This window comes from Sorex araneus, chromosome 1 (genome assembly GCF_027595985.1).
Source record: "Sorex araneus isolate mSorAra2 chromosome 1, mSorAra2.pri, whole genome shotgun sequence".
Taxonomy (NCBI): Eukaryota; Metazoa; Chordata; class Mammalia; order Eulipotyphla; family Soricidae; genus Sorex; species Sorex araneus.
Window position 1 is genome coordinate 323,465,406 of NC_073302.1, and position 13,838 is coordinate 323,479,243.

The following is a 13,838-nucleotide window of genomic DNA, read 5'->3' on the forward strand; positions in this document are numbered from 1 at the left end:
AACATTCAATATTTACTGAACGTGGGATATTTGACCTTTTATTTGGAGTGCCAGGTAGATAGTGGAACCCAGTTACTGTGTTTGTGTGTTGATTTCCCCAGGGATTGAACTCAGGACCTTGCACATGCAAGGCATGTGCTGTAACACTGAGCTGTGTCCCTGACTTAGATTCCATTTATTTAGAAGACAGTTTACATTTTGTTTCCCATTCCCATACATTGGTTAATTTAACTACCAGACACCAGACAGTATTAGCAGTGATTCGACAATAATTACCTTGTTCTGGAGCAAAGTTTATTTCACAAAGTCTACCTAAGCCTTTCTCTTTTCACAAATCAACTGGTAGCCAGCCAAAGTATTAGGACAGAGGTGTATTACTACATTCATTACTAATGAATGCTTGAGACAGGGGGTCATACAAAGGTGACAAACACCAATACCCACTCTCAGGACCTGGGCCTGCACAGAGACACACACATTAATTTTTTCAAGAAGGAAGATGGTTAAGTAAATAAATACATGGATTGTTAGTATTGGGTGACAGTTACAGGAAGAAAATAAAAAGAAAATGATGTGATAGAGACCAATTAGACTGTTGATCAGGAAGTGAGACTGAAGCTGAGAATTATGTGAGGTCACATATGGGGGATGACATGAGGGAAATGGGCACGAAGGCTGTAAGGAGGGAACAAAATGGTTTGTTTTTTTCTCTGTTTATTGCAAAGGTGCTAGGGATTGAACGCAGGGCGTGTGCTCAACCACTGATCAACATGCCTAGGTTAGAACTAATTTTCCTGCTTGTAAAAATAGAAAACCCCAGGGGCTGGAATGATAGTACAGGGGGTAGGGCGTTTGCCTTGCACACAGCCGACCGAGGTTCAATGCCCAGCATCCCATATGGTCCCCTGAGCACCACCAAGAGTAATTCCTGAGTACAAAGCTAAGAGTAACTTCTGTGCATTGCCAGGTGTGACCCCAAAAGCAAAACAAACAACAACAAAAAAACCCAAAACCCCAAAGAATGCTTGTGAGGCTAGAGAATGAAAGATGAGAGAATCATGGTGGGAAGGGGTGAGGTGGAAACATTCTTGGCTGCCAGGATTTCAAGATAGGAACAGCCTATACATTCACACACACACTGCCTCCCCTTGTTTAGGGGCCACACCTGGCAGTCCTCAAGGCTTACTTCTGGCCCTCTGAGGGCTCCCTCCTGAAGGTCCTCAGGGGACCATATACAGTACAAGGGTGTAACAAGGTCAGCTCCGTGCAAGACTAGTGCCTGACCTGTACTAACCAGAGCTAACTCCTGATTTTTAGCTTAGGAATTACCTACCCCACAGAAAGAGAGGAACCCACCCCAGTTCTACCCCTGGGAGCAAGTCTGACTTCACGTAGCCCCAAGCCCAACAAAACCAAAAAAGTCAAATCAAAACATCCATGTCTTTAACTCAGGCTCTTACTATTTTACATTGATCAAATACTGACGGCATGCCAGCACCAATTTCTATGTGTATAGGTGTAGTTATTAGTGATCACCCGAAGTCTTCCATAAGGCATGTGTTTCAGCTACCACCAAACTATGTTCCTGGCCCATCGACATCTATTTCTTAGATTTGTTGCCTATTTACCTTGTCCTTTTCTGAATCCTTCTTTTTAGAATTACATTCTTTTTCCTTCATGAAGTTCAGAAGACTGTATTTTCATTTTTACAGTAAGTTACCTTGTAGCTGCAACATGCCTACTTTATGAAAGGCTAAGGTTAATCTATTATTTCCTGCATTTCCCAAGATTCTAATCTTCCACATTAGACCATTTCCTTTCCACAGGGAAAAAAAAATTTGAGAGAATCTGATGGAAACAATTTTTACTCATTTAATAGTAGTGTCTTCTTGGGGCTGAAGCATATACTGGTAGGGTGTTGTGTTTGCCTTGCACACAACAGACCCGGCTTCTATCTCGGAAACCCTTATATATGGTCTCCCGAGTCTATCAGTAATGACCCTGGGAGTAAGCCCTGAGCTTTGCTGGGTTCGGCCCCCAAGTAAAAGTAATGTCTTCATTCTGGCTGCATTTAGACACTACTTTTCTTTTGTCGTTCTTAAATTTTGGACCATACCCTGTAGCACTCAGGGCTACTGCTGGTATAGTGCTCAGGGGTTCATTTGCAGAGCTAGGGAGATCACGCAGTGCCCAGGATTGAACACAGGTAACTCCAGATGGCCCTTTTAAGCCACCTCCCTGGCCCTTGTATTTGGATTTATACTGTGTACAAATCTATTCCTTTAGCTCTATTTTCCAATTACATGTGACTCTAAATCTGCTATGCAAATATGCTGTTGAAGGCAAGCATTTCTAATTTTCAGTAAATTGAAAATGGTCTCCTTATAGCATAGACAAAATACCGAGGGCCTGAGTGATAGTAGAGAGGGTAGATGACCTAGGACTGATTCCTGTTACCATATATGGATGGTTCCTGGAGCCCTGCCAGAATGATATGGGAGCACAGAACCAGGAGTAAGCCCTAAGCATAAGTTGTGGCGCCCAAGCACAGCAAAATATAGCACATAACTGCACTATTAAAAAAACTGGCTGAAGTTTAATCTCTCTGGCTAGTCATATCATTATTCTTCATTTCTTGATTTAAAAAATTTACAAAATTGTCAAGCTATAGTTCTGGAAGAATCTCTAAAGAATAAATGTCATTTTAAATGAAAATGCAATCCAGAATTGTATGTAGGATATACATTTATTAGGAGTGAAAAAGCATTTGCTCAAAGTGGAAGTTACAAAATACAAAGAGTAATTGGGTTAGCTGTTTTAGGCATTACCTCAACCTGCGTAGACTTCTTGCTCACTCTTATTCATCTTTTCTCTATTTCTGACCAGTTTTTAACTTAATAATAAAACAAACAACAATATTTAATGCCTAATCCATTAGCAAATAGTTACTGGGGGAAACATATCAAACAAGTTATTTGCCCTCAAACCCTAGGTATTTTAAAACTAAATTATCTACCAAAGTAGAAAACAGACTAGATTACAGCAGTGTAACACAAGTTAAATACCAAATTTTGTAAGGTTCATAGGTACTATAGTGATAATTAAGATTCTTGTACTCTATCAATATCTAATACGCAGGCATGCAGAGAGACAGCTGTATGTAATATGTAAGGCTTGGCTTGAATACCAAAATGAAGTTTCTCCTTGTTTAGATTCTAGAAAATATAGAATATATATATATGAATATATATACATACAGATATATTTCATATACATATATATATGAAATATTAACTATTTCAGTTTCTCTGAAGTCAGGCCAACTGAACATGAATTCTTGATTCTGGAATTATAGTATTCTTCAATATAGGTTTTATTAAATTTAGAAATTGGTGATACATGTCTTACATAATTTAAATTTAATAGTAATACAGTAGATGTCCTGGAAATCCTCATGTTAATACCCCCTAACTGAACATCATAGGTTTACACAGAATTAACAAGTAGAATTTTAAAGGAATAAATACCAAAGAAAATTCTTATCTGACTGGGTGTTAAACTTTTTAAACTTTTTCAATTGTTAAACTTAACAAGACTACTAGACCTAATTTTTCAAATTTTATTAAAGAAAAAATGTGTATGGTGGATTTACTTGTTGATTGACTTTGAAGCCTTACATGTTAAAAAGCAAGTTCAGAATTTAAAGATAAACCACCTCTGAAAGCTTATTTATCTAACTAATAGTAAAGAAGTCACAGAGATTTTTATTTTCAATACTTTATTGTGAACTTGCTTCTCTCTCACTACACACAGAAGCAATTGCTATGCTTTGGTTCTGAACTCCATCTCAAAAGAAAAATTTGTCCAAAGGTGTCCTGGTACATAAATTTAGTTTTATTAATCCTTACTTGAAAGAGTTTGGTCTTAAAATTATCACTACGCACAATGTAACTTATCTGTGCAGAAACAACTCCCTAATTATATAAAAATTTTTTTCAAGACTGTGGCAACATAGAAAGGAGTTTCAATTCTGGAAAAATCTGTCTAATAATCATGTAAATTCTAGATACTATATGCTCTAAACTTACCCAATTTGACTTTAATATTAATATGTATTTTACAATAACGTCAATGATAACCTGTTCTGGACCAGGAATAAGACATTAGGGTATCTAAAAGAACATTAGACCTAACAGCAGCAACACTGGCATAATTTGGAAGCCTAGCCGAATGGCTGGACTTTATAATATATAGAACAGTTCTTTAAATCAACCACTGCTTTGCTGTGTAGAATTTAGCATAATAATAAAAAAAGATGCTTTATAGATAAGTTCAAACTTTATTTAAAACTACATTTTAAATTTAATGTTACCAAATATCACAATGGAGAATAAAACCAAGACTAAATATAAGAAGAAAAAGACCCCACAGTGTATCAAGTCTTGACTCTACTTATAATTCAGTATCTGATGTTTTGAACTGACGTGGGCAGGAATTAGCACACCTATCAAAAATGCAGTGTCAAACTAATTTACATTTTTATACAGATCAAAACAGATGTTTATTAGTGCCTTTGTCACATATGCATGGACTATGTAAGGACAGAGTTAGAGGAGCTTCTGAAGACATCTCATGTACTCTGGGTTCCCACTGTTTCTGAAAAACAAAATAATAATGCTTTATATAATTATAAAACAAAGATATGACATGAGTACTATTCTTCATTAAACTTGAATTTTTCATAGAACATTATTTAAAACGAAATATTTAGCTCGCTACAGTAATTCCCTGATAAAACACATTAAGTGTTTAAAAAGAATATGGGGCTGGAGAAAGAGTATAGGGTTTAAGAGACTTGCATGTGGCCGACTCTAGTTCGATCCTCTGTACTGCATCCGGTCCCTGAATACCACAGGAGTGATACTTAGGCACTGCCAGGTGTAGAAACTGCCCTCCCCATACCCCATCAAAACCAAAATCCTATTAGCCTGATATAGAAAATATTCTCTCACAAAAGTTGTGCTTGTCAAGGCAGGTACATAAAGAAAGAAATCCTGGGCCAGGAGAGGTGCTTACCTTAATGTGTTGGCCCTAGGTTCAATCCCCCCAGCACCCCATATGACTTCCGAAGCTCCCTGAGTACCCCCAGATGTGACCCCCAAACAAATAGATCCTGATGGTATCAGGTGACCATATGCACTGCTGAGGATCAAACTAAGGATGGCACATACAATGCACAAACCTTTTTTTAACCCACCATCACTTGGTTCTGTAATGAATAATGTTTATAAAAAAATCAATTTTTTAAAAGTTTTATAGTCACAAAAATTTTAAGTAGTTATTTTAATAACAATAACATAAGAATTTGGGATAAAACTGAAGAGAGATGGCAGAAAGAATTAGCTAATAACCCTAGGAGATGGAATTTTAAAATGTACACATTTAGGTTTAGTCTCTTCTCAGTCTGTACTCCTCACATTTTTTTAGGTGAAGGAGAGAATGCCAGGTCTCCCCGCTGCCTTTTGAAAGTTTGTGTCTCCACACTACTCGGCCTTTATGAGAACCCACATGTGCCCCGTGCTTGCTCATCAAGGCCATGTTCATTCTCACCACATGGCCCTCCCCCTATAAAAGACACAATTGTCACTGTAGCGGCAGCTGTGGTTGCACCAAGAGAGCAACCCCAGAGTCCATGCAGGAGCCGCACCTACAAGTGCCTGTGTGTGCTACACTTCTTAGCTCATTTTTAATAGGATCCTAGTAGGCTGGAGAGACAGAAGAATGAGGATATAACCCTGAAGTCTAAGCATCTGCCAGAATCTTGAGTGGTTATGGGGAGGAGCTCACTTTAGACAACACCTGGGAAGCTGGATAGGGCTGCTGGGCAAGTCAGGGAAACTCAAGACTTGTGCAGAGTCTTCCGCAAGCCACAGCCTGCCTTGTCCCACCCTGCTCAACTCTGAGTGGCCCAGCCTGAAAAAAGGATTTTTGTTCCTTTGGGCTTCAGGATGAAATCCTGGGCCCATTTCTGAGTGGCCACTTAGAGATACCAACAGAGGACAACAGTAAACCAGATGGACCACCAGTGCCAGCAGACCTTCGCAATTTGCCTGGACAAACCTTTAGGTCATAACAGTGCTCAATGATCTGAAAAGGACATTCATCTGAACAATGAATCAACAAATGAAAGATTATCCAAACAGAAATAATGCAACTTAAAAATACAGTAGGAAACTTTAGAAGCAATACGAAACTGAAAAGTGAATAGGTACACTCAAAGATACCATAAATAATTACATTAAGAAAGAAGAGGTATTTAATAGAAAAGAGATAAAAATTAAGTGAAGAAAACATAAGAGAAATTAGACAGATTAATGTAAGATAACTGGAGAGACTTTTCCCAGTCTGAGGAACAAGGTGGGAGTGAGCACAGATCAAGTGGCTCATTGGGTACTAAACCAGAGTAAACCAAAACAAAAACTGTACCAAGACATTTTGTAATCAAAATGGCAAGAACCAAAGACAGAGACAGGGTCCTTATGACTGCAAGATAAAACCTTATATACAAGGAACAGCACATCAGATTCACAGCAGATTTCTCTACCAAAGCTCTGTAAAGCAAGAAAATAATGAAACAACATATACAAAGTTTTGAACGAAAAGAACTTCAATCAACAATCCTCTACCCTGCAAGATTGTCACTCAGGATGGAAAAAAGGGTAAATGCATCCTCAATCGAGATCGAGATCAAATAAGGACATATTTGGAACCTAATCCAGCCCTGGCAAGGACACTGGAAGGTCACATGAAAATGGTAATATTGCCTAGAGTAAACAAACACCATACATAAACATGGCAACAAATACCTTCCTATCAATATTTCCCTAAATACCAATGGGCTGAACTCCTCCACAAAAAGACACAAAGTAACAGGATGGATCAGGACACAAAACCCAACCTTTTATTGCTTATTGAAGACATACTTAAATGCTCATGATAAACATGGGTTCAGAGTCAATGGTTGGAAGACAATTATACAGGTTACTGGTAGACAGAAAAAAAAAAAAGGACAGCTATACTGGCTTCAGACCAAACAGCATTTAAACTAAAGGAGATAATAGATAGGGAGAACTGACTGATCACTGGGACATAATCGTCATCAACACATATGCAACAAATTGAAGGGGGAGCAAAGTTTACAATGCAAGTGCTAACACTTGAAGACATACATCTGTGGCAGCATAATAATGGTGAGAGACTTCAATATTCCATTCTCATCATTGTACAGATCCACAAGCAAAACTTCAATAAATAATTAAGTCTCCAGTGAGGAACTGGAAGAACTTAAGCTTCATAAACATCCAGGACCCTCCACCACCTAAAAACTGAATATACATTCTTCTCCACAGCAGATGGTACATTCTCCAGAATAGATCATGATGCTAGGGAACACTTGAACATCCATAAAATCACAATAGAAACCATACCAAGTAACTTCTTAAGCCACAAATCACAAAAGTAGAAATCAAAATAAGAAGAATGTGGCAAACAAAAAAACAAAAAAACCCCCACACACCCTAATTGGGAACTAAAAAAACAACTGCTAAGTGACAACTGAATTGAAATATTCCTAGAAACAAAATAAGAATGAAAAATATCAACTACCAGAATCTATGAGACATAGAAAAAGCATTATTGAGCGGGAAATTTATAACTACTCAAGCACACACCAGGAAGAATGGAAAGGCTCAAATCAACAATCTAATCTATCATCTAAAGAAACTAGAATATGAACAAATAAATCCCAAAGCAAATAGAATATTAGAGCAGATATCAATGATATAGGAAACAAACAACATAAAGGGTCAATGAAAGCAGGAATTGGTACTTCAAAAGAGTAAATAAGACTGGGGCTGGAGAGATAGCACAGCAGGTAGGGCGTTTGCCTTCCACGCGGCCGACCCGGGTTCAAATCCCAGCATCCCATATGGTCCCCTGAGCACGGCCAGGGGTAATTCCTGAGTGCAGAGCCAGGAGTAACCCCTGTGCATCGCCAGGTGTGACCCAAAAAGCAAAAAAAAAAAAAAAAAAAAAAAAAAAGAGTAAACAAGACTGATAAACCCTTAGCTACACCAAGAAGTGAAAAAACCCAAATAAACCGGATCACAGAAGATGAGAAAAGTTATAACAGACATCTCAGAAATACAAAAAAAACATGAAGTTACTATTAATAACTTCACGCTACCAAGCTTGAGAACCTAATAGAAACAGAAAAATTCTTAGAATCATAAAACTCCCAAGACTGCGCCAAAAGGAAATAGAAAACCTTATAAAGAAATTGAAACTAATTAAAAATCTCCCCAAGATCAAAATACTAGGTCTAGAAGGATTCACTAGTGAATTGCACCATATTGTCAAAGACTTAATTGCCACACTTTTCAAGCCATTTCAAAATATTGAGGAAACAAGAATCCTAATAGCTTCTATGACACCAATATCACATGATACCTAAAACAGAGACACTACTGAAAAAGAAAATTACAGACTAATATCCCTGATAAACACTTATGCAAAGATTCTCAACAAAATCCTAGTGAACAGAAGCCAGCAATGGATACACCAAGGTTTATCAACGGATATGTACTTGATACACCGTGATCAAATGGGGTTCATTCCAGGGATACAAGGAGTATTCAATACATGCAAACCAAGTAATGCAACAAACCTATCAACAAAAAGAGAAATAAAAACCATATGGTGATATCAATTGCTTCTGACAAGGTCCAACACCCATTCATGATAAAAACCTCCAAAAATCAGGAATAGAAGGAGCACGTCCAAGATAGCAATGGCCATCTAAAACAAACCCAGAGCCAATATCATACTCAGTGGTGATAAACAAAGTCTTTCCCCTGAGATCAGGCACAAAACAAGGATGTTCACTATCACCAATCTTATTCAACACAGTTTTGGAAGTTCTCTCCACAGCAATCAAAGAAGATGATTATCAAAGAGATCCAAATTGGAAACAACGAAGTTAAATTATCACTATTTGCAGATAATGCGATACTATACACTGAAAATGCTTAAGATCTATTAAAAAATTCTAGAACTAATAAACAGATAGAGTAGCAGGTTACAAGATCTATACTCAAAAATTAGTGGCATTCCTGTATACAAATAACAAAACAGAAGAAGAAAATTTTAGAAGACTATCCCCTCTAAAATACTGTCCCCAAACATCAAATACCTAGGAAACAACTTAATAAGGGAGGTGAAAGACTTACATAGTGAAAACTATAAATCATTAAGAGAAATAGAAGACACCAGAAAATGCAAAGGTATTTCTTGTTCATAGATAGGAAGAATCAATGTTAAAATGATCATCCTACCCAAAGTACTATGCAGATTTAGTGCAATACCCATTAAAATTCCAATGACTTTTTCCAAAGACATGGAACAAACCCTACCAAAATTTCTGTGGAAACATAAAACTCCCTGAATAGCCAAAGCAATCCTAAGAAAACAAAAGATGGGAGGCACTGCAATTCCCAACTTTGAATTATACTGCAAAACTGTAATAATAAGAACTGCCTGGTACTGGAATGAAGATAGACCTGTAGACCAATGGAACAGAATGAGTGTCCTGAGATAAGCCCCTAAACTTATAGCCAGCTAATCTATGACAAAGGAGTGAAATAGATGAAGTGGAGCAAAGAAAATCTCTTCAACAGATGGTGCTGGGAAAATTGAATAGCCACATGTGAAAAATGAAATCAGAATCATACCTCACACCACTCACAAAAGTAAACTCAAAGTAGATCAAAGTTTTCAAGATTAGACCAGAATTCATAAAATACAATGAAGGAGACATCGGTAGATGTCTGGAAATTAACCACAGGGGAATCTTCAATGAGATGATCACAGTGGCAAAGACAAGAAAACCAAAAATACATGGGACATTAAATATAAAAGCTTATTAGCACAGTGAAACTCAACTGCTAATAAAAAGATACTCTACTGAATGGACGAAAATATTTGCACACAATACAACAAATAAAGGGTTGATATGCAAGATCTATAAAGCACTCACAGAACTCAACAACAAAAATCTGAAGACCCCCATCCACAAGTGGGTTGAGAATTTGAAAAGACACATCCTGAAAGAAGATATACGGATGGTCAAACAGGCATATTAAAAACTGCTCATCACTATTCATGATTAGAAAAATGCAAATAAAATAACAATGAGATACCATCTTATGCCTGAAAGAAGGGCTCATATCCACAAGTCTGAAAACAGCCAGTGTTGGCAGGGTTGTGGTAAGGAAGGAAGCCTGATCTATCATTGGTCGGAATGTTATGTTTCAGCCTTTATGGAAAGCAATATGGAGGCCTATCCAAAAAATAGGGTAGAACCACATGATCCAGTGTTACTACTTCTTGGCATCTATCTCCTAAACACAAAAACATTAATTTTAAAGAATATATGCACATCTATGTCCACTGTAGCACTTAATAGTCAAGATACGGAAACAACCCAAGCACCCAACTACAGATGAATGGACCCAGAAGTTGTGGTATATATTTTATTTAATTTTTTCTTTTTGGGTCACACCTGACAATGCACAGGGGTTATTCCTGGCTCTACACTCAGGAATTACTCCTGGTGGTGCTCAAGGAACCATAAGGGGTGCTGGGACTGAACCCAGGTTGGCCGTGTGCAAGGCAAATGCCCCACTCGCTGTACTATACAGCTCCAGTCCCGAAATTGCGGTATAAATACAACAGAATACCACGCAGTTTTCAGAAAGAAAAATAAATCACCTAATTTGCAACAACATGAAAAGAACTAGAGGATATCATGCCAAGTGAAGTGACTAAGAAGGAAAGGGAGAGATAAAGAATGATCTCACTCAAATGTGTGCCATAAAGATACACAGCAAGGTTGTAACAAAAGTTGAAAGGCAAAATAATGGGAGAATTGATCCATACAAATGAGTTAGGTGACTTGGGAGAGAAGGGGTCTTGGGGTCTTTGGAAGGAGGAAATACACTAGTGATGGGTATGGTATTGAAATTACGTGCATGAGAAACCATTTTAATAGCATTATAGATGACAGAAACTCAATTTAAAAAATCTTTTAAAAACATACATAAAGTGAATAAACAGAAGACTTCAAAATAATATGAACACTGAGAGAAAGAAGGTAGGTTTAAATTTACCTCACTTCTTAGAGTTAAAGGGTATTACCGAAAAGAAAAATTACATGCATATTGTTTAGATATAGAATCTCTTCCCCAGAACTAAAAAACAAAAATCAAAGGACATGGGCTCACCAATTATCATTTACTCCATTTTACCTTTCTTTCGTAAAACACATTTATGTATTACTTTGATAAAACTGAAGATTTTAGGGTCAGGGGAATGTGCCCTGGTGGTAGTGCATTATGCCTTACATTATGTGAAGCCCTGGGTTCAATTTCGAGCAATGCAAAAAAATACAAAATTAACATTTGAAAATAGAAAAAAATCTGATATCATTTTATAAATTAGTGAACGGAACTAAAATATTTATGTAATTATGATTCCTATTCCAATATTTGACTTTCTAGGTACTAGTAGAATATATTAGAAACAAAATGATGTTATCAAGGTTTAGTAAAATTTCAATAAGATATAGTTAAAATTTTTAACGCTTACCAGGTTCTTTCAATGTCTGGGAATTACCAACTAATTCTTCAGTCTGCATTTCACATATTTCACTAGATAAGTGGTTTTTCTGTTCTTCTTCTACCATTTTCTTCCTTAAATCTGTCTTTGGAAGTAAAAAAAAAAGTATTTTAAAAATCCAATATTGACTGGGTTTTGGGGCCACACGAGATGGGTTTGCTCCTGGCTCTGTGCTCAGGGGTCACTCACAATGGGACTCTGGGACCATATGGGGTGCCAAGCATCGAAACCAGATTTGCTGCATGCAAGGTAATGCCATACTCACTGTACTATCAGTCTGTCCCTCAACAATTATTTTTTACACAAAGATAAGTCTATATACTATGACGTGAAAATAATAAAAAATAGTACATTATTGGATTGAAAACAGACCAATAGAATTGTAAGCCCAAAAGGAAACCCACACATCAACAAGCAGTTAATTTATGACAATGAAGTCAAAACCATATAACGGAGAAAGGAAGTCTCATATGGTACCAGGAAAACCAGGAATTCCCATTTGAGAAAAAGAAATTAGATCATTCTAGTAACACCCTATGTAAAAATTAACTCAGAACAGATTAAGTATGGATAATACCTGAAATTCATAAAATACATAGCAAAGTAACAGGCTATACACTAAGACAACCACCATGGAGATATTTTGGGAGACTGACTCCAGCAGCAAAGGAAATAAAAGAGCCTTAGTCATAAAAGCTTTTGTACAGTGAAATAAACCATCACAAAAATTGAAATAAGGTGGATAGGGAGTATCTCAGACAGAGACCTAGGTTCAACCTTGGCACCAGATGGTGCCCAAAACACCACTAGATCTATTTCTGGTGGCCCCTAAGAACCATAGGGACCAAAGAGTACCACCTAGTTGGACCTGAGCATTGACTCAACTGGCCATGAATACTGTTGGGAGCCCCTCTGCCCAAAATTAAGGCCAAGTTACTGATCAGGAACAGACATATGCATAACATACATGAAATTAAAATCCAAATAAGACATACTAATGGCAAACCACATGACAAAAATGCCTCATGTCATTTGTTTTTTTTTTTTACTTTTAACACCGTTGTACAAAGTTGTTCATAATATAGTTGTTTGGGGTATTCAATGTTCCCAAACAGTACCAATTCCACCACCAGTGTGACCTTCCCTCTACCACTGTCCCCAGTTTCAATTTCCCCATCCCCCAACTCACCCCCACAGGCACAAAATAATGTATTTGACATTGCTTGTTACAACAAAATGGTAAGTGGTATTATAAAAAAAACAGTTCAATATAAGAAAATTTGTGAAAATTGATATATCTCAGAATGTTTAAAAACAAGTTTGAGGATAAAAGTAACCTCATTAAGTCTGAGGATAAAGAAACCTCATAAAGCCTGAGGATTTACTGAGCTTCATTTGTTGCCAGCTGACCCTTTTGTGTTATTGTTGATTACTGAGCTTAGTGGGTTACTATACTACTTTCCCATCTAACTTGCTGTGCTCAATATCACTTATTAGGAAAAGCAAAACAATAATGAGGTCATATGATTCCTATATATATACATAGGTATAAAAAAGACTAAAAGCAACATTTATTAGCAAGGAACTTCCCATAAATTTTAAAAATAGAAATGGTGTAGTATCTATGGAAAATGGTATGGAAATTCCTTAAAAAACTGAAAACAGGAATACTCAATGGCCCAGCAATATCATACCTTGTATTTATCTGAATAGGAATGGGAGAAGCAGGATCAAGAGGGTGGAAAAAGGATCTACATGAGAAGTTGTTCATAATACAGTTTCCTACATAGTTACCAGGCTGCTCCCTTAGCAAGAGCAGAATATTTTGAAAAGAAGTGGAGATAACATTCTGGAAAATGTTATCTCACTATAGGGTCATTAAAGTCATTGTCTGAGAGGCGACTAGACTGTTTGTTGCTAGTTGAACCCTCTGTGTTGTTCTATTGAGCTTTAATTGGCTTCTATGCCTCTTTCTCATCTAATTTGCTGTCCTCCTACTGGGCTGTCAATATTGTGGAATTTAGAGTTGTCTTGAAGCTGTATTATAAAATAAACTATTCTGTGCCTGGCAAGGGGGCAGGCTGGTAATTATTCAGGAAACTGGG

At 37.1% G+C, this 13,838-nt stretch overlaps 1 protein-coding gene across 7 annotated transcripts in view; it reads right to left on the reverse strand.

Moving 5' to 3' along the window:
- Nucleotides 1-2,727: 2,727 nt before the first annotated feature.
- PCM1 (pericentriolar material 1) overlaps nt 2,728-13,838 on the reverse strand; it is a 100,017-nt gene continuing 88,906 nt past the window's right edge. For all 7 annotated transcript variants that reach the window (XM_055124562.1, XM_055124552.1, XM_055124555.1 and 4 more), the window contains 2 exons: nt 11,704-11,818; nt 2,728-4,656 (listed from right to left, as the gene is read on the reverse strand). In XM_055124562.1, coding sequence (XP_054980537.1) covers nt 4,631-4,656; nt 11,704-11,818 — 141 coding nt within the window. In that variant the 3' untranslated portion in view covers nt 2,728-4,630. The remainder of the gene's footprint in view (nt 4,657-11,703; nt 11,819-13,838) is intronic.